This window comes from Sminthopsis crassicaudata, chromosome 4 (genome assembly GCF_048593235.1).
Source record: "Sminthopsis crassicaudata isolate SCR6 chromosome 4, ASM4859323v1, whole genome shotgun sequence".
In the NCBI taxonomy this organism is placed as follows: domain Eukaryota; kingdom Metazoa; phylum Chordata; class Mammalia; order Dasyuromorphia; family Dasyuridae; genus Sminthopsis; species Sminthopsis crassicaudata.
The window spans coordinates 451657442-451678517 of NC_133620.1; the positions used below are offsets into that span (position 1 = coordinate 451657442).

Sequence of the window (21076 nt, forward strand, 5' to 3'; positions counted from 1 at the left end):
ATCGACATGACCAGCCATGATTCCAAAGGGTTTGTGCTAAAACATGCTGCTGCCCACTTCCTGACAGAGAGCTCATGGACTCGGTGCAAATGGTAGCTTTTCCCCCCCTCTCTTTGGGGGAGGGAAGGGGCAGTGGCATCTGAAGGTGACCATGATTGTACACATTTGTAACCTTTTGTTTTCCAGTCTCATTGGATCATAAAAGTAGTCATGGAGAGGCTGATTGGGAATTGGGCGGGGTGGTGTAGAAAAATTGTTAAATTATATGCTTTATTTAAGAAAAAAAAAAAAAAAACTCTTTTAATGGCATCCCCAGTGAAATTATTCTGAGGGAGAGACAAGCTTGGGTGATGTGATCTGGGGAGTTTCCAGGGCAGCCCTCACCCAAAAGTGCAGGATAGAGACCCGACAGTGCTGAGCTCTTTTGGGTTGGCCGACCACCAGGTGGGCCCTGAGATGTTCAACACAGATGGAACTCATATATACCCTCCTTGGGAGCAGAGGGTAACTGGAGACCACTGGAAGGAATGCCTAGCCATCCTCTCTGTCATCTGTCTTTCTCTTTCTACTCCTAGAAACTAGAAGAGCTGCTCATCAAAACCAAGAAGGAGAAGCCCACCTTCATTCCTTACTTCATCTGTGCCTGTAAAGAGCTGCCTGGCAAATTCCTGCTAGGCTACCAACCCCGGGGCAAGCCCAGGTGAGTGCCAGAATAGCTGGAGGGAGAAGGGAGCTTGGCTGCTGGGCCAGGTGTGCTTTTTTGGTCCTGTCTTGCCGTGTGTGCACATAACCAGGCTGAATTCTCAGGGACAGACCTCATGGGAGGAGGAGGGCTGCCTTTTTGATCCATGGCCACTGTCCCCAGTGTGTGCTGAGAACCTTCCCCTCCCCACCCCTCCCAATGCTGCCCGCCTGTCATGAGGCTTGTGTCTCCTGGTGCCTAATGGGTTGTGTCTCTGCCAACTCCAGGATAGAATACGTGAGTGTGACTCCAGAAGGTTTCCGGTACCGAGGCCAAGTCTTCCCCACTGTGAATGGCCTCTTCCGCTGGTTTAAGGACCATTACCAAGACCCTGTGCCAGGTGAGTCCTCCCTCTTCCCCCCTGCAGGACCCCACTCTTGCCACCCAGGCAAAGGTCCTCCACTCCCATTGAGCTAAGACTCGGGGCTGGGGGACAGAATTCCACCCAGCCCCCAATCCGGCGAAAGCTCGAAGCTGATTTTTTACTCAAACCCTGCCCTCCCCCAGGCATCACACCCAGCAGCAGCAGTAGGACGAGAACGCCGGCCTCCATCAACGCCACCCCTGCCAACATCAACCTCGCAGGTAATGGTGGTCCCGATATTGGGCAGCGGGATAGAAGAGGAGAGGACAAAGCATCTTTTCTCAACCTGACCTCTCACTCGCTTCCACAGATCTCACCAGAGCAGTGAATGCCCTGCCTCAGAACATGACCTCACAGATGTTCAGTGCCATTGCTGCTGTGACTGGCCAAGGACAGAACCCCAATGCCACCCCTGCCCAGTGGGCCTCCAGCCAGTATGGCTACGGCGGCAGCGGAGGTGGAAGCAGTGCTTACCATGTAAGTGGTTCGGGGCTGGGTCCCAGGCCCCGCAGAGCACACCTTTCATGCCCCATGCACCCCGTGGCCAGGAACTATCCCAGAGCGACCATGACTGGAGTTCCTCACCATTGCCCCATCCAGGCCTTTTGGTAGGGAGATTGGGGGCTTCCTTGGGGGGGATTATATGGTAGGAAGAAGTCTCAGCATCTCACTGACCTCTACAGGGTCAGGCTCTGGGTAAGGGCCCGGGATTGGGATCTCATTGTGCTGGTTGGAACCTGCTCTGCAGCTTATGGCCTTGGGGAGCAGCACGTCTTCAGCATCTTGCTCTCTTTTTTGCCCCTTGCTTTGTGATCTAAGCCAGGCTGTCCTGTAACCGACGTTTCTGCTTCTCTCTTCACCAAGGTGTTCCCGACCCCGGCCCAGCAACCCGTGGCCACGCCACTGATGACGCCCAGCTATTCATACACAACCCCCAGCCAGCCCATCACCACGCCCCAGTATCACCAGCTGCAAGCCAACACCACCCCACAGTCCACCCAGGCCCAGGCCCAGCCCCAGCCATCCTCAAGCTCACGGCACCGGCAGCAGCCAAAGTAAGTCCACGGGACTGAGAGCATTTGGGGAAGGCGGGTATCCCCGGGGGGAGATGAGCCTCCCATTAGGCTGGATCGATGCCTTCTATTGACCCGGGGATGGAGGGGGCAAAAGAGTAAGTTCGCCTGCTGGCGAGTCCGCCCTGTGCTGTGCCTTCCTTAAAGGGGAGAGGGTCCTGACGGTTACCAGGGAAGAACTATGGATGGGCAGCCCTGACCCTTGCTTCTCTGGCATCTAGGTCCAACAGCCATGCTGCCATCGACTGGGGCAAGATGGCAGAGCAGTGGCTGCAAGAGAAGGAGGCGGAGCGTCGGAAACAGAAGCAGCGGCTCACGCCTCGGCCCTCCCCCAGCCCCATGATCGAGAGCACCCCCATGTCCATCGCCGGCGACGCCACGCCGCTGCTGGATGAGATGGACCGCTAGGAAGCCTGCCCTGGGACTCAGGTCACCTCCAGGGCTGAGCAGGGCCGGCCAAGCCCTCTTCCAGAACTCCGGTTCTGTCCATTTGATGGCGTGACGTGACATTTTCCATGCTGGTCAGCTTGGACAGGTGATGGGAACAGGTCACCTGTGTATAGGAGTCCAGGTGCTTGGTGGCAGGCCTCCCCACGCTGACCCCCGTCTCTGGCGGGGAATGGAGGACAGGCCAGGAGGAGTGTGTGTTCCCTGTCATTCTCTGGGCGCCTGTCCCCACCAATTCGGGGCTGCGACTTGGGGCACCGGGCTCTCCCGACAAGAGACATTCCCCCCGCCCCGGTCTCCAGTTCTGCAGGAGATGCTATTTATTCAGGGAGGGGTTCGGCTTAGGGGAGGGCCAGAAGAGAGGAAAACTACCTGACGTTGAAGCCAAAAGCTGGAGTGGCAGCCGCTCCTCGGAGCAGGAGAGTGGGGCAACCCTTCCCTCCCCGCCCCCACCCGCCTTGACGCTGCATGGCCGCCCTCTCACTGCAGCTTCTGCCCTGTCCATTGGAATAAACAGTGTTTCTACAGAGCGTGGTGCTGCTTTTCTCTCCAGCTGCTGGGGTCCCCTCAAAAAGCTTGTGCTGCCCAGTGCCCACAGCCATGTAGGCTCTCTCTGCCTCGGGGTCTGTCAGTCACCTCAGGTGCCAGTGCTATTCCAGAGCCAGGAATCCTCCATGAAAAGGCATTGTAGCTCTCCCGTCCTCCCTGATCACCAGGATCTGCCCCGCCCCTGCTCAGGCCTCTTGCACCCTCTGCCCCCACTGTTAGACGTTCTTTGCCACATCAGCCCTGGGGAGGGCCTCAGCATTGTGGGCACTGAGCCCCATCCCAGCCTCCTCCCCCCACTTTTTTATTCACTGCAGTTGGCCTCTGGGGGCTTCCATACAAGGGCTTCATCCCAGCTTTGTTAGAGAAGCCTGGGAAAGTGAGCCGGTCCTCCCGATCCCTGTCTCCCCCCCCCACAGCCTCGGCCGTTGAACTGGTTCTAGTCCCTTCCACACTGTGCGCCACTCCTGTCTGGGCCCATCCATGCTGAATGGCCTCCTGCCGGGCCTTATCAGCCCTCTCGGAGTCAGCCAATTGATGGCACACAGCAGAGGGAGAGGGGAGTGGCTGTGAGTGCTGTAGCCTCCCCCCCCCACCAAAAAGCTCTAGACAGACTGTCCCCCACCCTGCCCCTTTATCTCCCTTGGCTAGAGCAGACATAGGGCTCAGGCTGTCCCTTTCGCTCTGCCATTCCTGTGCTTGCTCCTCCAGCCCAAGGTGAGGGAAAGGAGGCCTTGGCCCCTGGGGGTGGGACTCCACCCCAAGTGTTTTTATTGAGGCGTTCATCTTGATTCCCCTCACACCCGTCCCTCTCCACAGTTCCTCCAGTAACTGACAGCCCCTGGATGGCCACCAGAAAACCCTGCCTGCACCTCCGGGGCTGCTGCCTTCCAGGCACCCGGTCACTGGTGCCAGGGGAGGAGCGCGGGAGAGTGCCAGGTGCTGGCTGCCCCTCAGCTGAGGCTCGGCCCCTTTGAGAGTGCAGCTTTCTTCCCGTGCCCTTTCCTTCCTCGACGCCCCTTCCTCCTCCCCTTCTTTGGCCGGCCCATGGCCTTGACTTCTGTCTCTCTGGGAGTTTCTGCCGGCTCCTTTGCTTTGGGCTCATCCTGGAGGATGTCATTAAAGGCGTCGTCCTGGCTGCCCCAGTCCAGGGCCGTGCCCTCCTTGGTGGTGGGCACAGAGCTCTTTCCCTCCTCTCGCTCTCTGCCCAGCTGGGGCTCCGAGCCAGGGAGGGGTGTCAGCAAAAGGCCCTTTTTCTTTGTCCTTTTCTCCTTTTTCTTCCCTTTGTGGATGCCCTTGCCATCCTGAGCTGCCGGCTGTGCCGGGGGGAGCCAGACCCTCCGGCTTCGGGTGGGAAGCACCAGGCCTGCAGTAGTGCTGCCTGGCGGTGGCAGAGGGGTAGCGTGGGACAGGCCACTGATGGCTCCCCCAAATTCATAGAGCACAGGGTCATGCAGCACCGCCCGGGGCATGGGGCCATAGCTTTTGCACCTGCAGAGGGAAGGGAAGGGTGCCCGCGTACAGGAGGGGCGAGGAGGGCCAGTGCCCCCCACCCCTGTGCCCGTCCACACTCACCAGCCATACCAGTAGCGCTCCACACACTGCTCCTCATAGGTGAGCTCAAAGCAGGGCACCTGGATGACGTTGAAGAAGGCCTGGCCCACGGCTCGGGAGGCCTCGTCGTTCACCTGCCGCAGGCACTTCTTCAGCCTGCCGGACACCAGCTCTCAGGCCTGCCCCAGCCTCGCCCCCACCCTCGCTCCCAAGGCCCTGACCGAAGCTGCCCGGCAGCCCCTCCCTTTCCTAGGGATACAGAAGCGTCCAGAGGGGCAGAGCCTGAAGCAGGGAGCCCGCTCAGGAGCACCTGGGGCACTTGGCTCCTCCTTGTGGCTCGAGGGTGGGAGGCCCCCGAACCGGGACCACTGCTCACCTGGCGTCACAGTCGCAGTGGCTGATGGTGTGCCAGCGGAAGTTGTGGTGGCCGTAGCCAATGGTGAAGGGGTGGATGACCTCCTGGCACTGGTCGTGCTCTCGACAGCATCTGTCTGTCTCCTCCAGCTCCCCTGGGTGGGGGGCCAGGGAGCTTAGTGCACCCAGATCCCTCGCCTCGTCGCCCCGAGCCCGCGCCTTCTAGTACCTTGTACCCTGAAGGGCGATGCCTGGCCCGGCGCCACCCTCGTCGCTCCAGCTGCTGGCCCCGTCCCCTTCCTCTCCCCAAGCTCTGCCCCAGCCTCTGAAGCTGTGACCTATGACCTTCTGCCCATGACACCCCCTTGCTCAGTGCCGGCCCTGCCCCCCTTACCTAGCTGCTCGTAGCTCTCGGCGTTGTTTCCTGCCCCGCACCACAGCGTGCCCGGGTAAGTGAAGCCCCTCTTGGCCCGGTGGGGGGCGGTCCCTAGGCTTCCTGATCCAGCCAGGCCCCCGGCCATGGTGAGCAGGAGCAGCAGCAGCGGCCGCGGCCCCAGCCAGCAGCCCCAGAGACCCATGGCCTGGTCTGCTCTGAGTCTCCTGAGCAAGTCTCTCCTCCCAGCGCCTTATACAGCCACCCAAGGCCGCAGGGTGGCCTGATCTGCCCGGGGAGGGGCTAAGGCCCCTGGCCTAGCCCTCCTCCCTCTTCCCCCTTCCTCACACAACCCCTTTTCTTTCAGTCCCTTTGCAGCCCCCACCTCCTACCTCTTGCCCCTTCCTCCCCTCACCCCTTCCCCTTTGTCTGCCTTTCCCCTCCCCTTTGCCTCCTTTTGTTTCTCCCCTTCCCCACCTCCTTCCTTTCCCCCTTTTCCCTGTCCCTCCTCTCGCTTGTCTTTCTCCCAGACTCCCCCGGATCTGCGGACCCCAGGCTCCCTTCCCCCCATCCCGCTGGGCCCCGGAGACCATGGCCCTCCCCTTCGCGCCGGGCAAAGGGGGCCAGGTTTGGGTGATGGTCCCTGGGGAGGAGGCAGCTTGGACCGGTACATGGGCTGAATCTCGGCTTTCGGGCCCAGCTCTGGGCCGAGCCCTCTCCCGTGGGCAGCTGGAGCGGCCCGAGGCCCCGACAGGTGGGCTGCCCTCCACTGCGAGAAAGCCCCCCCCCCCCCATTTAGAGCCCAAAGCCACTGGGCATAGGACAGGTTCCTCTTTCTGGCCGAGACCCCTCCCAATCTTAGCCCATAGGGAAGAACAGAAGGGGTTAAATCCCACTACCCTAAGCTGGGCCACCAGCCTGCCAGTTACCTCTGACCCCCTCCTCCTTCACGGAGCCAGAAGGGGGTGGGTCCAGCTGGTTGCTATGGCAGCCTGCATGGGGTGATGTTGCCCTGCCAGCCTTCTCCAAACAGCCCATTGATCCTGTGGGATGCTGCTTCTTTCCAGGCCCCCTCCTCCCCCTGGGAGGACCTTTTTCCCCTCTTGCCTGTGGGGAGAGCTCGTTCACACCCCCCACGGGGGGAATTAGCATAGGAGGCCTGGCTGGGGCCTAGTTAGCTGAAGTAGTTCTAAAGAGCCTAAGGGCCGGGGAGACAGAAAAGGCCCCCTTCCCACCACTCAATGGACATCTCAAGACCCCCCCCAAATAATCACTCCCCTCTGCTCCTGGGACAGCAGCCCCACACCCTCCCCAGATTGATCTGAGGGGCCCCTCCGTTTCCAAGGCTGGGATAAAGCTCCAGCATCACCACAGAGCTGCCCCCGCCCTCCTCTTTCCTGGCTCATTGGTGGGCACAAAGCTGAAGGCTGGGCACAAAGCTGGCGGCAGCTCTGCTGTTTCTGGATGGGAGGCCTGCCTCAGGGTGGGCTGTCCGGGGGTCCCGGGGCCCTGCTCTGCATTCATGTAACAGCATGTGACCCTTCCCTCAACTTTTCCAGCCCCTTCACAGGCTGCAATGTCATCAGTGGGTTGGGGTGCCTTGGTCCCCACAACTCCCTGCTATCCTGGAACAAGGGTGCTGGAGCATGGGAGGGGGGAGTAAAAAGAGAGATCTTGACTCTAGACCAGGCCTGGTGGGTGGAGAGATTCCCACACCCATGCGCCCCAGAACTGACAGCCCTGAGGTTGAGCCAACGAACGTTTATTAAGCACCTGCAGTATATAAAGTGCCACTTTAGGCACCTGGGATCCCACAATGTAGACCCCACTCAAGGATTTAAGAGCAGAAAGACAAAATCTGCAGGTGGACATAATACAAAAGGCAGTGAAGCTGGAAGGGGAGGGAAGGGAAAGTCACTTAAACCTGGGGGGTGGTAGAGACTGGGATGGGGAGGGGGCTTCATGGAGGAGGTGGAACTAGAAACGGGCCTTGGAGGGGCCTCAACAGACTGGGGGAGAACTGAGGGAAGAAAGAAAATGGCAGAAGGAACAAGAGCCTAGTTGGGCAAATCATAGGAAACAGATTGTGGAGGGCCTCAGAGAAGTCAGGGGGCTGAAACTTTATGGAGAAGGGATGGCCTGGAGCAGCAGTGAGTGGGTGTGTGTATTGGGAGGGATGGGAGGGGGCAGATTGGCTAGAGTAAAGAACATCCCAGAAGAGAAAACAAAGATGAAGGATCGAGGTTCTGCACCTGTGAGGGTTTGATAGGATCATAGAGATGATAGGTCATTCACAGAGACTGAGCCGCGGCCCAGAGAGGTTCATCACTTGTCCAGAGTTGCACAGGAAAGGGGGAGCACTAGAACGAGAGAGGAGCCTTTGTCCTACAGGCCGGTGGAAGCTCCATGTAAGGAGGAAGAATGGGCCTGGGAGGCAAGAGCACCTGCCCTCCAGATGAAATCCTGCTACTCCCTGTGCCGCAGGCCAAGGAGGCCCGTGCCAGGCCCCAAAGAGAGCCGCCATATTGGAGACAGCAGGTGCCCTGAAGGAACAGGTGTGACCGAACTTACTGCACAACAAACTATAAATGTGCAAAATTAAGAAACTAGGTTAGATCTGTATGAACCAAGGTAGAGCAGAGCAGAGAGCCGTAGAACCATATGTACAATAAAATCAAAACATCCAGAGACCTCAGAGCAACACAGTGGCCAACCTTGACTCTGACTCTTGGGGACTGGCAACAAAATAACAGCTTCCTCTCTGGGCAGAAGGGGGTGGACCACAGGTGCGGAAGGGTGTCTAACTATATTTCACCAACCTCCATCTTTAAAGCAGAACATTCTGGCCAACTGGGCCCTCCTTTGTCTCCTGCATTATGTGAGTGAGTGGAAGTAGAACTGAGGATGTAGGGTGTGGGGAGGAGGGAGGGACCACGGAAGGCATCAAGACTAGGGGGATGGGACCGGGGCTCAGGAGAACCAGCTTCCTTTGCCGCTGATTGAATATTGGGCAAGTCAGTTCTTCCTCCATAGGGGCCAGAGTGGCTTCCAGGGTCCCTTCTGGCTCGGAGATTCTGAAGTCAGATGTGACAAGAGGCGCGAGATGTGATGGAGGGAGCCAAGTTCTCCAAGAGCAACCGACCTCTGCCTTTGAGGAAAGGGTGATGGGTAAGGCACGTGGCAAAGCAATCAAGAAAGCAACGGACCAGGAGCCGGCCACCATAACCAGGGACCTGGAAGCGAGGACTAGGGATAGAACCTTGTTTGTCTGGGAGAGAAAGGGTCACAGATTTGGGCCGCTTGGGACCGGACCCCATGGCCCTTTCTCCAAGGTATCTCCCACCGAGTGCACCTGGTGGGACTTTCCCTGAAGTTTGGGGCTTCACCTGTTATTCCTTAGAGCATAATTTTTGAAAAGCAGGAAGAGAACAAAGTTTAACCCAAAGGAAATGCTCCCCCATGGTGGAATAATGGACGCGAGAAGAGATTCTCAGGGATCGACTTCCGGCACCCTCGCAATACCCTTATGGACGGCTGCCTGTTTTACCTTGGGGGATGCTGGCAAGAGATCCCGAGCAGCTGCTCCCCCTCCGTCACCCCACACTCCACCCCATCAGCACCAAGTGTGCTTCCCAGAATGTCCCGGGACCTTCACAACCAAGGTCAGGGCACGAACGGCAGGCGTGACTCCGGAGCGTCTGCCCGGTGACCTCAGACAACTCTTTCCTATCCCAATAAAGGGGCAAGCTTGTCCCTAAGATCCCCTAGAACTAAAATGCCACTGTCTCAGGATTCCATGATTCATCCCTTCCCTCAGAGACTCCCTACAAGCGAGACTATTGTATAAGGCACAGTGTGATGGGGCAAGGGAGCAGCAGGGGGTGCCCATGCCCACTGGTGCCCAACAGGCAGAGCAAAGTTCTGGGGATCCTTCAGTCCTTTTTCTGTCCCACCGTGCCGGTCACCTCCCCAGAGTCCCCATGGAGCACCCTAGAGAGATCAGGCTTTGGTGTGTGCCGGGGGGGAAGAAGGGCACCCAGGCTGGCAGGGCTCCTGCTTCCTTGATGAGAGAGCTCTTTGGTCTGGAAAAACAGTTCAGTGCAAATGCTTGTGGACTCGACACCAGGAGAGTGGCCACGGGCACCCGCGGGCAGTGCCAGGATCCGGGGCCACACGCTCATTGACAGCACTTGGCTCTTTTCTTACTGGTCGTCAGGTAGAGGTTGCTGTCATTGCTGTTGATCCCTAAGGGAGGAGATGGGAACGAGGCCTAATAAGGCACATGTAGAAGGGCTCTCCCGGGAGCCCCCTCCCTCCTCACCCTGGGCATTTCTCAGAGTTTGAACCTGTAACTTATTAGATGTTAGTTTTTAGGTATGTGATATGATTTCATTTTGTTTTTATCACACCATGTATTATTCTAGTGCTGAAGTCTTTTAATCAATAAAGGGCACAGCAGGGCTGTCTGGGGCACTTACGAATGATGTCTCCTATACGCCGGGCATCCGTCTTCTCGAGTTCAGCCAGCACGTTGGCTTCGAAAGTTAGCGCTGCCACACGGAAGAAGAACTCGCGCACGTTCTCGCCTGGCAAGGGGAGCAGGTGCTCAGAGCGGGCACCGGAGTGCCAGGGAGGGGCGGGCGGGTCACAGTAAGGATCCAGGGGACGGGGGCAGGTGACAATTGGACTTCAGGCATTAAGGTGCCCACGGGGCGAGAAGTATAGGTGGCTTTATGGAGCGTGGGACAGATAAATGGGACAGTGGAGGGGGACATCAGAGGTACCAAGGACGGGCATTGGAAGGAACCCAACAGGGCAGACACAGAATGGAAAGGCGGGCAATGAGGCAGATGGGTGCTGCAGGGGAAAGGACTGGGGATTCCTCAAGGCCCAAGAGGTAGACCAGAGACTCCTGGCAGACATGGCTGCCAGCCGAGAGCGCCCCACAAGAGGCTGTGCCCACAGCTCACCTGTGAGAGATGAGACCGCCCAATACTCAGCCTTCATCTCCTGGGCCATCTTGACAGCATCCTTCTCCATTAGCACATACTGAGCTGGAGTCTGGCAAGAGAAGATTGTTAATGGACTTGGGACCCGGATCCCTGCTCCTCCTGAATCCCAGCCCCTCCATCACACTCACGCTCAAGTCCTTCTTGGAGCCCACGAGGAACAGCAGCACGTTGGAGGGGTCGTTCTCCTTCAGAGCATCGGCCAGCCACTGTCTGCCGGGAGGAAAAGGCGAGGCTTCCCTACCCATCCCACCTCTCTCCTCCTCCCACACCTCTCCAACCTCGTTCCTGAGGTCATTCGTTGCCTACTCTGACCACCTTCCTCATGACCAAGAGCCCCTCCCTCTTCACCCTTCTCCCCCAGTATCGTACTTGGTGTGCTCCAAGGAAGCCACGTCGTTCAGGTTGAACACAATGATGATAGCTGAAGGAAGGAGACATGGAGATGCAGTCAAACAATTAGGAACGACTCTTCCTCCCCAGGGTCCCCCCATCCGGCCCCCTGAGTCCACCCCTCCCCTGCCAGTACCCTTGAGCACGGGCTCCCCTCACCTTGGGCTCCGCGGTAGTAAGTAGACGCGATGCATTTGAACCTCTCCTGCCCGGCAGTGTCCCAGCTGAGAGAGAGGACGCTGCATGGGTATGGGGCCCTGAGGAGCTAGAGGGGCTTGGGGCACGGGACACTCAAGGACGAAGGAAGGGGGGTTGGGACATCAGGGGCAAAGGGGGATTTATATGGGGCCTTAGGGCAGAGAGAGGTACAGGAGCCAGGACTCAGAAACAGGAAGACAGGGGAAACGGAGGCGGGTCCGGAGCATCGGACACAGAAAGGTGAGTAAATTACAATGGAAGCGGAGGAGGACGGGACACGTAGACATTCGAAGTGTTGAAAGAAGAGGCTATGGGCAGGTGAGCCCCCAGCATGGAGGCAGAAGGAGATAGAGCCGCAGGGATGAAGGTACAGGTTATCGAGGCACAAAGGACGCAGGTACAGTGATAGGAATGGGGAGTGCGATGATGGTGGGCGTTAGGAGGAATGAGGAGACCCACACAAGTAATCAGGGGCAAAGCTGCATGGGTGGGAGGCCTCAGGGCCGCAGAAATGAGTGCAGACAGGAAAGAGGGGAGAAGGGGGGGATCAGGTGGTGGAGCGCCACTTCCAACTCTTACGTTGTAGGTGATTAGTGTGAGAAGGACAGATTAGGCTTCTGGGAATGAGGGCAGAGACGGCCTGGCAACAGCGAGGAGAGAGTACTCACAGCTGCAGGCTGAAGGGGACTCCCAGCACCTCGAACCTCTCCATCTCAAAGTCTACCCCGATGGTAGCCTTGTAATTCTTGTCAAAAGTGTCTTTGCAGAACCTGAAAGGAAGTGGGGAGAAGCTGGGAAAGTGAGATCATGACTGGAACCCAGCCTCAGCTCCCCACCCCAGTCTCTCCCACTCCCCCACTTATCTAGGGGCTCGTGCACACTCCCAATTCCCCCACTCCTCACCTGTTAATGAGGCAGGTCTTCCCCACAGACAGGTCCCCCACAACGATGACCTTGGAGATTTTAAACCTACTGAGAAGAAGAAGGCGGTTAGTATCTAACTACTCCCTGCTCTTCCAGAGGCGGACTTGTCCACTCTGGTTCCCGGGGGGAGGGGGAACTGCTCAGAGGGAAGAAGAAATTTTGGGATGGAGCCCAAACCAGGCATATCAGGTCTCCCTTCCCAAGCTAAGGGGGAAGAGGGGGGAGGAGGTGATTCTATGGGGCTGGGACACTCTCCAGCACAGTGAATTGTGAAGGACACAGGGGCACAGAACAGTCCTCTGTGAATGGAGTGACCCCTTCTTATCCTTCCCCAGTAGCACTCCCTGAAGTGGCACAGTTTGGGGATCCAGTTTCCAGCCCACAGCCCCCTTATTCATTCCCCTCCCCAGTATTCCCAGTAAGTGCCAAAATGACGTCACTCCTCAGTCAGAGAGATAACTGTATTAATTATTAAATTAATTTTGTGTTAATTACAATTGTATGCACTACAATATGTCTTCATATATGACAGAGTACAGATGTTCTAAAGTCTGTACATCTGAAGGATTGCGGGTGTTGATCCCTGGGCAGTGATTTGTATATGTGATGATGTTCTTTTTTTTTTTTTTTTTTTTTTTTTTTTAACTGAGGCAATTGGGGTTAAGTGACTTGCCCAGGGTCACACAGCTAAGAAGTGTTAAGTGTCTGAGACCAGTCGGGTCCTTCTGACTTCAGGGCTGGTGCTCTATCCACTGCGCCACCCAGCCCCCTGTGGTGATGTTCTGATTGTAGGGCTCCCAGGGATATTTAATGATGCTAACTCCCAATAGTATTTTATTTTTCCAAATTCCTGTAAAGAGTTTTCAACATTCATTTTTGTACAGCAAATTTTTCTCCCTCTCTCCATTTCCTCCCCCTTCCATAAGACAGAAAACAATCTATTATAGGTTAAATGCAGGCAATCCTTTTAAACATGTCTTCATGTTTGTCACGTTGTACAAGAAACTCAGACCAAAAGGGTAAAAAGCAGAAGAAATAAAAAGCATAAAAACAAACCAACAAAAGTGAAACTACTATGTTTTGATCCACATTCCACATTGATCCACATTGATTCCACATTGATCCACATTGACTTCCAAAGTTCTTTCTCTGGGGGCATATTCCCGCCCCAGTCTAACGATGTTATCTGACCTCCGTTCCATCCCTAACTCCCAAGATCCCACAGACATCTTACACCTCCCCCACGTCCAAAACTGAACTCTTTCCCTTCCCTATTATTGTCTAGAAACAGGCTTGCAACTTAGGTGACATCATCAATGTCTCCTCTCTCTTACCCGCCAGTATCCAAGGACACTACCTTGTTAATGCAAGCAGGATCTTTGCAACAGGCTGCTGGTGAGCCTCCTTGCCTCCAGTCTCTCCCTACCTCCATCCTCCACTCGGCTGTCAAAGTGATCATTTCAAAGCGTGGGCCTGACCATGACCCCCCTATATTCCATAAACTCCGCTGGCTCCCTGTACCTACAGGATACCAAACCCTCTGGCTTGCAGAGCTGTTTATAACTTGTCCCCTCCAACTTTCTATTCTTCTCACTTGCCCCCCGGCCCATTGGCCCCACTCCCACAAACACTACACATCCTGTGATCCAGTGACCCAGTGATCAACACTACACGGGACATTCTATGTCCCCAGGCTGGCCCGAAGACCTCATGCCCATCCCTGGCCTGCCCGCTCACCCCGTTCTTCAACGCCCAGTACTCACCCCACGGTGCCCGTCCTCTGCTCCTGGCATGCATTGCTGACTCGAGGGTGGAAGGTTCTGTTGGAGTGGAGGGCAGCCTCCTTCCTCATGCACTGGAATGGGAGTCGGGGAGGGGAGGGAGAGGAGAAACTGGGAGGAGGGAGGACCACGCCCCTCCCCACCCCGCAGAGCTGCCAGGCAGGACCACCCCGAAGCCGCCTAAAGGGAGCCAAGGGCGGGCTGCCCGGTACCTCCGTCCCAGACAGCCCCACCCAGAAGGCCGATTGTAATAACACAGCTGGGGAATCCAGGAGTGGTCCGCCTTCTTTCTCACCCCTCCCGAACAGTCCCAATCCCCCGGGGCCTATGGTGGGGAGGCCGGAGTTCTCGCCCCTTCGCCCCCACCGTTCGGAACAAGTGACAGAGCGTCCGGGACACCCACCTGGGGCAGCTCGGCCAAGACCCGGTCCCTCCGCACTGGAGCCAGGATGTTCATGCTGTCTCCCTGCAGCAGCGGACTGGAAAGAAGTGGGGGGGAGGGGGAGGGAAGCCTGAGAAGTGGGACAGGCAGCCCCTCGGCTCTCCCGCCCCTGGTCCAGGGTGCCAGTCGTGCCTAACCTACAGGGAGCCTCATTCTGGGGGAGGGGAAGCCCCAGCCAATAACCTGGGGCTTCCAGAAGGCCCTACCTTAACAGCAGCGGCAGAGACCCCTCCCCCAATACGGGGCTCCCAACAATGCACCAGAGCAGGGATTTGGGGAGGACCTTTCCCAAACCAAGGGTGGAAGAGATCTCTTCGTTACTGGGTGGGGGCGGGGCGGGGGGCCAGAGATGACAGAGAATCCTCTAAGTAAGCTTCTGGAGGCCGGACGGGTCAGCTTTTGTTTTCGGTCCCAGGCTGGGGCGGGAGCCGTGCTGCTAAGTGCTGGTTGATTCCCCGAGAACTAAAGTCCTGCCAGAGGGACTTTTAAAAAGTGGGATGGGGACCCGCCCTGAAGTCAGCAGGAGTTCAAATCTCAGAGACAGGTCCCAGCTGTGTGACCCTGGGCAAGTCACTTAACGTCAGCAATCGCCTCAGGGAAAACAAAGTGGGACGGTGGAAGAGCTGCGGGCGTCCGAAGAACCCGGGGAGCAGCCCCATCGCCCAAGCTGGGCTGGGAGGGAACAAAGGCGGCGTCGGAGGGGCCGGAATCTGCCTGGAGGGAACTTGGCATCTGGCCCCATTCCTTCCCATCCGACCGAGGAGAAAAGAGCGGCGGAGGCCGGGCGCGCTAGATCGCGCAAAGATCGTGTGGGAGTTGCAGTCGGGACTTGAACCCGGGTCTTCTGCTTCCAAGCTGGGTTTTGCTTCCCTGGGTTCTGCGCGCGCTGCAGCCCTGAGCGCCGGGCTCGCGCTGAAACCCGATCCCCGGAAATTCCAGGCCCAGAGAGGCGCCCCCCGCCCCCTCCCCCCTCCGCGCTGGACTCCGGGATTCTCCGGCTACTCGGAGGAGGAGGAGGCTGTTACCGGGCCGCCCCAGGGGCTCTCCCCATCCCCGGGGTCCCTCCCCATCCCCGGGGGCCGGGGACCAGAACTCGGGCCACCCGGACTGATCCGCCCCCGCAGCCCCCGCTCCTCCGGGCGGGCCCCCCCCTCGGGCCGGCCGTGCCCGCCGGCCCTGGATGCGGCTCGTGCCCTCGGACCGCGCACCGCTCCGCACGTGGGTCGCGGGGACCCCTTACCTTCGGAGCGCTCCCACGGACTAGGCCGGGATCGTTTGGGAGAAGGAGGCTGGCCAAAGTTCTCAGAACAGGCGGGTCGGGGAGGGGAGGAGGGGACGAGAGAGGGAGGAAAGGAAGGAGAGAGAGAGAGAGGAAAGGAGGGAGGAGGGAGAGGGGGGCACAGGGCCGAGGGGCGGCGCCTCCTTCTCCGACTCCGGGCCAGTGAGTCACAGTCTGCCGGGCTCTCTCCCCTCCCCCCGGGCCTTTTCGGGGGTCTGCGGTGGGAGGTGGGCACGGCCGGTCCCCGACCCTGAAGCACGAGAGACTCAGGGCCGATGAGCCAACAGCTACCACGGCCCCCTTCTCCATACATTCTCCAGCCCCATCGCCCTTTTTTAGCAGGACGATGTCTCAGAGCCCGTGGAAGTCTGGATGCTTCCTTAGCCCCTCTCGGTCCAGTAAAGTACACGCCCCACCCCCTTCCATCCCCCCCCCACTCCAGCTCTAAAGCTAGCGCCTAAACACAAGTTTCCCTTTTGCTCCTTGATTCCATGGAGGGCTGGTGGTCTGTATCCAGGAACAGCCCCTCAGCTCCTCTTCTTTGAGAGAAAGTTAGAGATGCGGGGAGAGCTTCTTTCCCCCTTCTAGGCGAGGCCCCCGCTCCGTTCTGAGCCGCCTCCCAGGAGCTTTCCGAGGCCGCGGAGAGACGGGACTGGGGCGGGGGGGGGGGGGGGGGGGGGAAGGCAGTCCCGAGCACGAGCCGGGCTCCGAATGTCCGGGAAGCGGGTGAGAAGGATTCGCTCGGACGACCTCGACGCCCGGGAGGAAGCGGAGCGGCCCCGGCTTTTCCACGGTTTACAGACTAGGGATGTGTCCGAGAGCAAAGTCTCAGCGAGGGCGCCTTCTGTCATCCCCCGGCCGCTCCCTGGGGGGTTTCCACTTGTGCACATCTCTCACTGACTTTCGTCAGTTCCCTTCTCTGCATCTGTCTCTTCGGGTTTTTTTGTTTTCGTTTTTTCCCCCCCGAGGCTGGGGTTAAGTGACTTGCCCAGGGTCACACAGGTAGGACGTGTTAAGTGTCTGAGACCAGATTTGAACTCGGGTCCTCCTGAATTCAGGGCTGGTGCTCTATCCACTGCGCCCCCTAGCTGCCCCTGTCTCTTCGTATTTAAAAATTAACACAGGATAGATTGGAAAACAAAACATAAAGGGGAAAAAACCATCCAACCCTCCTTTCCCTCAGACATCCTGATTCTGTTTCTGCCCCAGAGCTCCGTCACTCCCCCTCCCCCTCTGCATCCACAATCTCCATTTGTCACTTTCAAGTTCGTTCTGTTCTGATTTTGTCATTTCGTTCAACTTTTTTTTTTTTTTTTTTTTAACGGCTACTAAGTCTAAGGCACATAAGTGAGAGAGGGGCGGGGCTGGCCGAGGACTCTGGGGGTAGTCACGGGACTGAGGCGGAACGCGGGCGCTCGGGCCAGGATGATCCGAGCGCGACCCGCAGCTGAACAGGTAAGGGGCGTCTGTGACGGCCCCGAGCAGTCCGGGAGTCTGCAGTATCCGGCCCCGCGAACAAGCCTCACAAATGCTGTCACCTGACTAAATGATGCTTAGGACAATGTAACAAGAAGAGTCTCCTCAAAGACTGAGACTCAGATCTCTCCCGGCTCGTAAGCCCACGGTCTCCCCGCCCTCCACTCCGGGCGTCCAGATAAAGCTGATAACCAAAGGAGCTAAGTAGTGAGCTCCCAGCCAGCCGCCAGCAGCCCACCACGTGTCTGGAAGAAACTACATTTCCCGTGAAGCCTCGGGATGGATTGACGTGTGCTCAATCCGGCCCTTCTCTTTCCGGTACTGAGGTAGAATTTGAACTACTAATCCCGAAAGGCCTTGCGTCGGGTTTTCCCTACTACCGCATAAGCACGCTCCCCTTAGTCTCGGACTTTTTCCCACAGTCCCCTTCGGAGGTCTCGCGAGATTTGAGTGAGAGTTAGCTCTATAAGCTCGTGGGAAGCAGCACGGAAGCCCCTTTCCCCCAAGATGGCGCCGAAGGCGAAGAAGGAAGGTGAGTTAGGGTCCCGGGCCGGGAGAGAGACTCAAGCTGTGGCGACGGCGGCGAATAGGCGGGCTTGGCGTGAGCCGGGATAGCTGTGGCCGTGCGCGCCCTGGTCCTGCCGCCTGCCCGAGGTCGGGACGGCGATCGGGTGTACCACGTGGGCCGGGCCCCGCTCAGCCCGGCCCGATCGAGGAAGCGCTCTCCCCTCCCCGCCAGGGGCTCCGGCCAGGCCAGGGCTTCGCGCGTGGGCGAGGGCTGCCTTTCCGTGGACCCCACGGGCGGTGGGCAGAACAGGCGCCGCACTTGATGCCAGGATTGGGGTTAGACCCGAGCCCAGCGGATCACGACCGGCGGCGGGCTCGGCTCTGACTGCCGGCGCTTAACCCAGCCCCCTGCATGCTGAGCGCTCCGGTCCCACCGGAGCCCTCGGAAGCCTCCGTAGGGCTTTCTCAAAGATGTGGGCCTTTATTCTGCCCATCTTACAGATGAGAAAACTAAGGCAGTCTGGGCCGGGCCTTGCCCTGGGTCTGCACGTAGCAGGCATCCTTGGGAGAATGAGATATTTAATTGAGAAAAAGACAGCCCGGGACTATGAAGGAAGCCAGGCGCGTTTGCCTGTGTGTGTGTGTATTAGTTAAGAAATTAGAAAAAAATGTCTATGTTCAGATAGGTGCCAGCTCTATGCCTCTGTGTTGCGGTGTGTCCCCGTTTCCCACTGCCATTTAAAGATTGATTCCAGTTTTTAAAATCCATTTTTCTTTTTTTTAAATCCATAATTCTTAAGCAAATTGGGAGGATTTCATTTGAAAGAGACACTGCCTCGTGCCAATGATGGATAACTACTGTTTTCCTGAGAAAGATGATGTTTTCAAAGGAACCACTGACGGCATTGGGTGGGTGGGGAGCAGCCCTTTATTTTGCAAGCAGAACCTTGCGCCTGATGCCCTTTTCTCTCTGCCCCCAAGCCGTCGTCCCTCCCAAGACAGAAGCCAAGTCCAAGGCCTTGAAGGCCAAGAAGGCCGTGTTGAAGGGTGTCCACAGCCACAAGAAGAAGAAGATCCGAACATCCCCCACCTTCCGGCGACCCAAGACACTAAGACTTCGGAGGCAGCCCAAGTACCCTCGGAAAAGCGCCCCTCGGAGAAACAAGTAGGACTTTACCGCAGTCTGTGGGACCTGGGAGGGTGGCAGGAGGAGCCTGTAGGGGTGGCCCGGCCTTTCCTTAGGAGGCTCCTCCTGCAGAAAGGTCTCCATCTTGAATACTGTTCGATAAACAGGTCAGGACTTAGTCAAATCTCTAGATTCAGTCTGCTTTCTGGTAGTAAGGGCCCCCACTGAGAGGACGAGAGTAGGAGTGGGGCGCTTCGGGTAGTTCATAGAGGTTTGGTCACTATTGCTAATCAGGCATTGAGTGAGGAGAGCATGTTCCCCATTTGCCTTTCTCTTTGTAAAGTGGATGGAGCTTGAGGCGGCCCTGCAGAGAGTCAGGGCTCTAAAAGGTGTTCAGCATCTCCAGGAACAATTAAACATGGGGGAAGAAAGTGAGTGGAAGCCAGTGCCCGGGGCCTCCCTTGTGTAGGCACTCACTGGAGCAAGTCTTCCAGGGAGTGTTTGCAAAGGGGGAAGTATCTGGACCAGATCCCAGATCCCTTCATTGTTTGGGAGTTTAGGAAGCTCACGGTGAGAATTCTCTTGAACATGATTCCCTGAAAAACGTCACTTCTACCAGATTCAAATTCCATTGTTGTGGATATCCACACTTACCTCTACTCTGCCCACCTCCAAATTTCTCCCTTGGCAATGCAAGGGAGCTAAACCTTCCCAGTCAGTGCCTGGAATATGTTGGACCTCACTTAGTAAGTGCTTGTTGAATGAATATGAAAGGGTTGAGGTTTCTTGTCTGGAGAAGCTCTCAGACTTTTAGGGTGCAGATGATGATATTCATAGCGACCAAAGTCTGAGCAAAGTGATCGCAACCTCAGTGTCTGATGCACCCTGCTTTCCCTGCAGCCCTCACAGTAAGAAGGAACAGGCTACCTCTGTTTTATCCACAAGGAAAATAAAATAGGGACAGGAAGATGCTTAAGTAAGATTTTCCTCACTTTGGAGAATTCCTGAGCCTTTTAGTTAAGAGGGCCTTTGACCTCCATACACCCTGTCTCTTCCTCCCCCAGGCTTGATCACTATGCCATCATTAAGTTTCCCTTGACTACTGAGTCTGCCATGAAGAAGATTGAGGACAATAACACTCTGGTCTTCATTGTGGACGTCAAGGCCAACAAACATCAGATCAAGCAGGCAGTGAAGAAGCTGTATGACATCGATGTGGCCAAGGTCAACACTCTGATCAGGTGAGCCAGGCTCCTCCCAAGGAAGCATCCCCAGCACAGGGAGGGGGGTAGGGAGTGTGGGCATGCACTGAAGGAAGCCTAAGGGGTTCATCTGAACCCACAAGACAGTTCCTAAGCCATACTGAAGGAGTCCTATGATCTAAAGCACTGGTGTGTCAGGTTGTCCTGTCTTTTCCCATTGTTCCTAACCTAGACCGTGGCACTTCAATGTTGTACATAGAAAGGGAAATGATCCAATTGGGACCTTTAAAAATAGGTTACTATTAATCCCAGTCTTCTAGAGTCTGTTCCCAGCATTCATGCAAATGATGGAAAATATCATTTTACAGAGAAAAATGATGTTAACAAAGGAACCACTGATGCATGAGGCAGGCCTAGAGAAGGTTGGGAGACTGGGAGAGGTCTGTGCTAAGGTCTTTTTCTGTTCTAGGCCTGATGGAGAGAAGAAGGCCTACGTCCGCCTTGCTCCAGACTATGATGCTCTAGATGTTGCCAACAAAGTGAGTATCAGAGCAACCGCCACCACGCCTCCCCCCCCCTTGGGTGCAGCTGATGAGTTTAGAGTGACCAAAGCCTGAGCCTCAGTGATGACTCTGGATTGGCTGATGCACCCAGCACTCTTCTCCCCACTCAAGGGCTTGCTAAAGGGAAGGAAAGGTTTGTTTCTATCCATGAAGCTCTTGGTAACACTCTTGCCTTTTGCTTTTCAGATTGGAATCATCTAAGCTGGGTCCAGCTCTCACTTCACCAACAATAAAAAGTTTTCCAGTATATCACTGTGCTGTCTCTCATGGAAGTTCAGGGTGGGCCAGGATGGGAAGAGGGGTCAATGGTAGTGGTACTTTCATTGGTCATCCTGTCTGTTGGGTGGGTTACTCAGCCTCCCCAGACCATTTCCTTCCACTGTTTACATTTTGTAGTCCTGAACTTGTGACGCCATCACCCCTCTCAAAGCCTGACAACTGTTTACTCCCAGTGGAGCACTAGAAGTCAGGGGAGGACTGGTGGGAGAGAACCTGGCTGCTCTTTGCCTTGCTTTGGGCTTAAAAACGCCTCAGAGAACTCCTTGAAATCTTGAACATTTTAGTTTTGTTCTCTGCCCATCTCTAGGAATTAGGGATAAATTAAGACCCCTTTGGTGGGGATGAGATGTCCTCAAGGAAGAGATTACTGACCTAGTTTCCAAGCAAAACAAAATTCCCCCCCCCCCTTTGTGTGTTACAAAGCTTTCACCTGATCCTTATTTA

At 56.7% G+C, this 21076-nt stretch overlaps 4 protein-coding genes and 4 non-coding genes across 11 annotated transcripts in view; 6 read left to right on the forward strand and 2 right to left on the reverse strand.

The window, feature by feature from the left end:
• The window catches only part of SUPT6H (SPT6 homolog, histone chaperone and transcription elongation factor), a 30913-nt gene extending 27760 nt beyond the window's left edge, over positions 1-3153 (forward strand). For all 3 annotated transcript variants that reach the window (XM_074263711.1, XM_074263709.1, XM_074263710.1), the window contains 6 exons: positions 576-700; positions 970-1082; positions 1250-1327; positions 1417-1583; positions 1971-2161; positions 2401-3153. In XM_074263711.1, the coding sequence (XP_074119812.1) occupies positions 576-700; positions 970-1082; positions 1250-1327; positions 1417-1583; positions 1971-2161; positions 2401-2587 (861 nt within the window). In that variant the 3' untranslated portion in view covers positions 2588-3153. The remainder of the gene's footprint in view (positions 1-575; positions 701-969; positions 1083-1249; positions 1328-1416; positions 1584-1970; positions 2162-2400) is intronic.
• An 852-nt stretch (positions 3154-4005) lies between these two features.
• PROCA1 (protein interacting with cyclin A1) lies at positions 4006-5753 on the reverse strand. Its single transcript, XM_074263724.1, has 4 exons — positions 5475-5753; positions 5103-5235; positions 4748-4882; positions 4006-4663 (listed from the first exon to the last, which is right to left on the reverse strand). The coding sequence occupies exons 1-4, from the start codon at positions 5656-5658 to the stop codon at positions 4126-4128; spliced, it is 990 nt and encodes a 329-aa protein (XP_074119825.1). The 5' UTR covers positions 5659-5753; the 3' UTR covers positions 4006-4125.
• A 1446-nt stretch (positions 5754-7199) lies between these two features.
• Positions 7200-15580, reverse strand: RAB34 (RAB34, member RAS oncogene family). Of its 2 annotated transcripts, none has more exons than XM_074263727.1 (11): positions 15441-15580; positions 14162-14237; positions 13741-13832; positions 11957-12022; positions 11722-11823; positions 11015-11079; positions 10835-10886; positions 10594-10675; positions 10424-10514; positions 9932-10039; positions 7200-9698 (listed from the first exon to the last, which is right to left on the reverse strand). In XM_074263727.1, exons 2-11 carry the CDS (start codon positions 14213-14215, stop codon positions 9631-9633), a joined length of 780 nt encoding a protein of 259 aa, XP_074119828.1. In that variant the 5' UTR covers positions 14216-14237; positions 15441-15580; the 3' UTR covers positions 7200-9630. The 2 variants fall into 2 exon arrangements, with proteins under 2 accessions (XP_074119828.1, XP_074119827.1); XM_074263726.1 differs by having other exon boundaries at positions 11957-12025.
• A 1780-nt stretch (positions 15581-17360) lies between these two features.
• Positions 17361-20600, forward strand: RPL23A (ribosomal protein L23a). The gene is made up of 5 exons (XM_074263732.1): positions 17361-17487; positions 18444-18627; positions 19653-19829; positions 20260-20329; positions 20540-20600. The coding sequence occupies exons 1-5, from the start codon at positions 17463-17465 to the stop codon at positions 20552-20554; spliced, it is 471 nt and encodes a 156-aa protein (XP_074119833.1). The 5' UTR covers positions 17361-17462; the 3' UTR covers positions 20555-20600.
• On the forward strand, positions 18301-18368 carry LOC141542015 (small nucleolar RNA SNORD42). Its single transcript, XR_012482021.1, has one exon. It is a non-coding gene; the product is annotated as a small nucleolar RNA SNORD42 (small nucleolar RNA).
• LOC141542026 (small nucleolar RNA Z17) lies at positions 19403-19473 on the forward strand. The gene has a single exon (XR_012482032.1). It is a non-coding gene; the product is annotated as a small nucleolar RNA Z17 (small nucleolar RNA).
• Positions 20129-20194, forward strand: LOC141542014 (small nucleolar RNA SNORD42). The gene has a single exon (XR_012482020.1). It is a non-coding gene; the product is annotated as a small nucleolar RNA SNORD42 (small nucleolar RNA).
• Positions 20372-20441, forward strand: LOC141542027 (small nucleolar RNA Z17). Its single transcript, XR_012482033.1, has one exon. It is a non-coding gene; the product is annotated as a small nucleolar RNA Z17 (small nucleolar RNA).
• Positions 20601-21076: the final 476 nt, after the last annotated feature.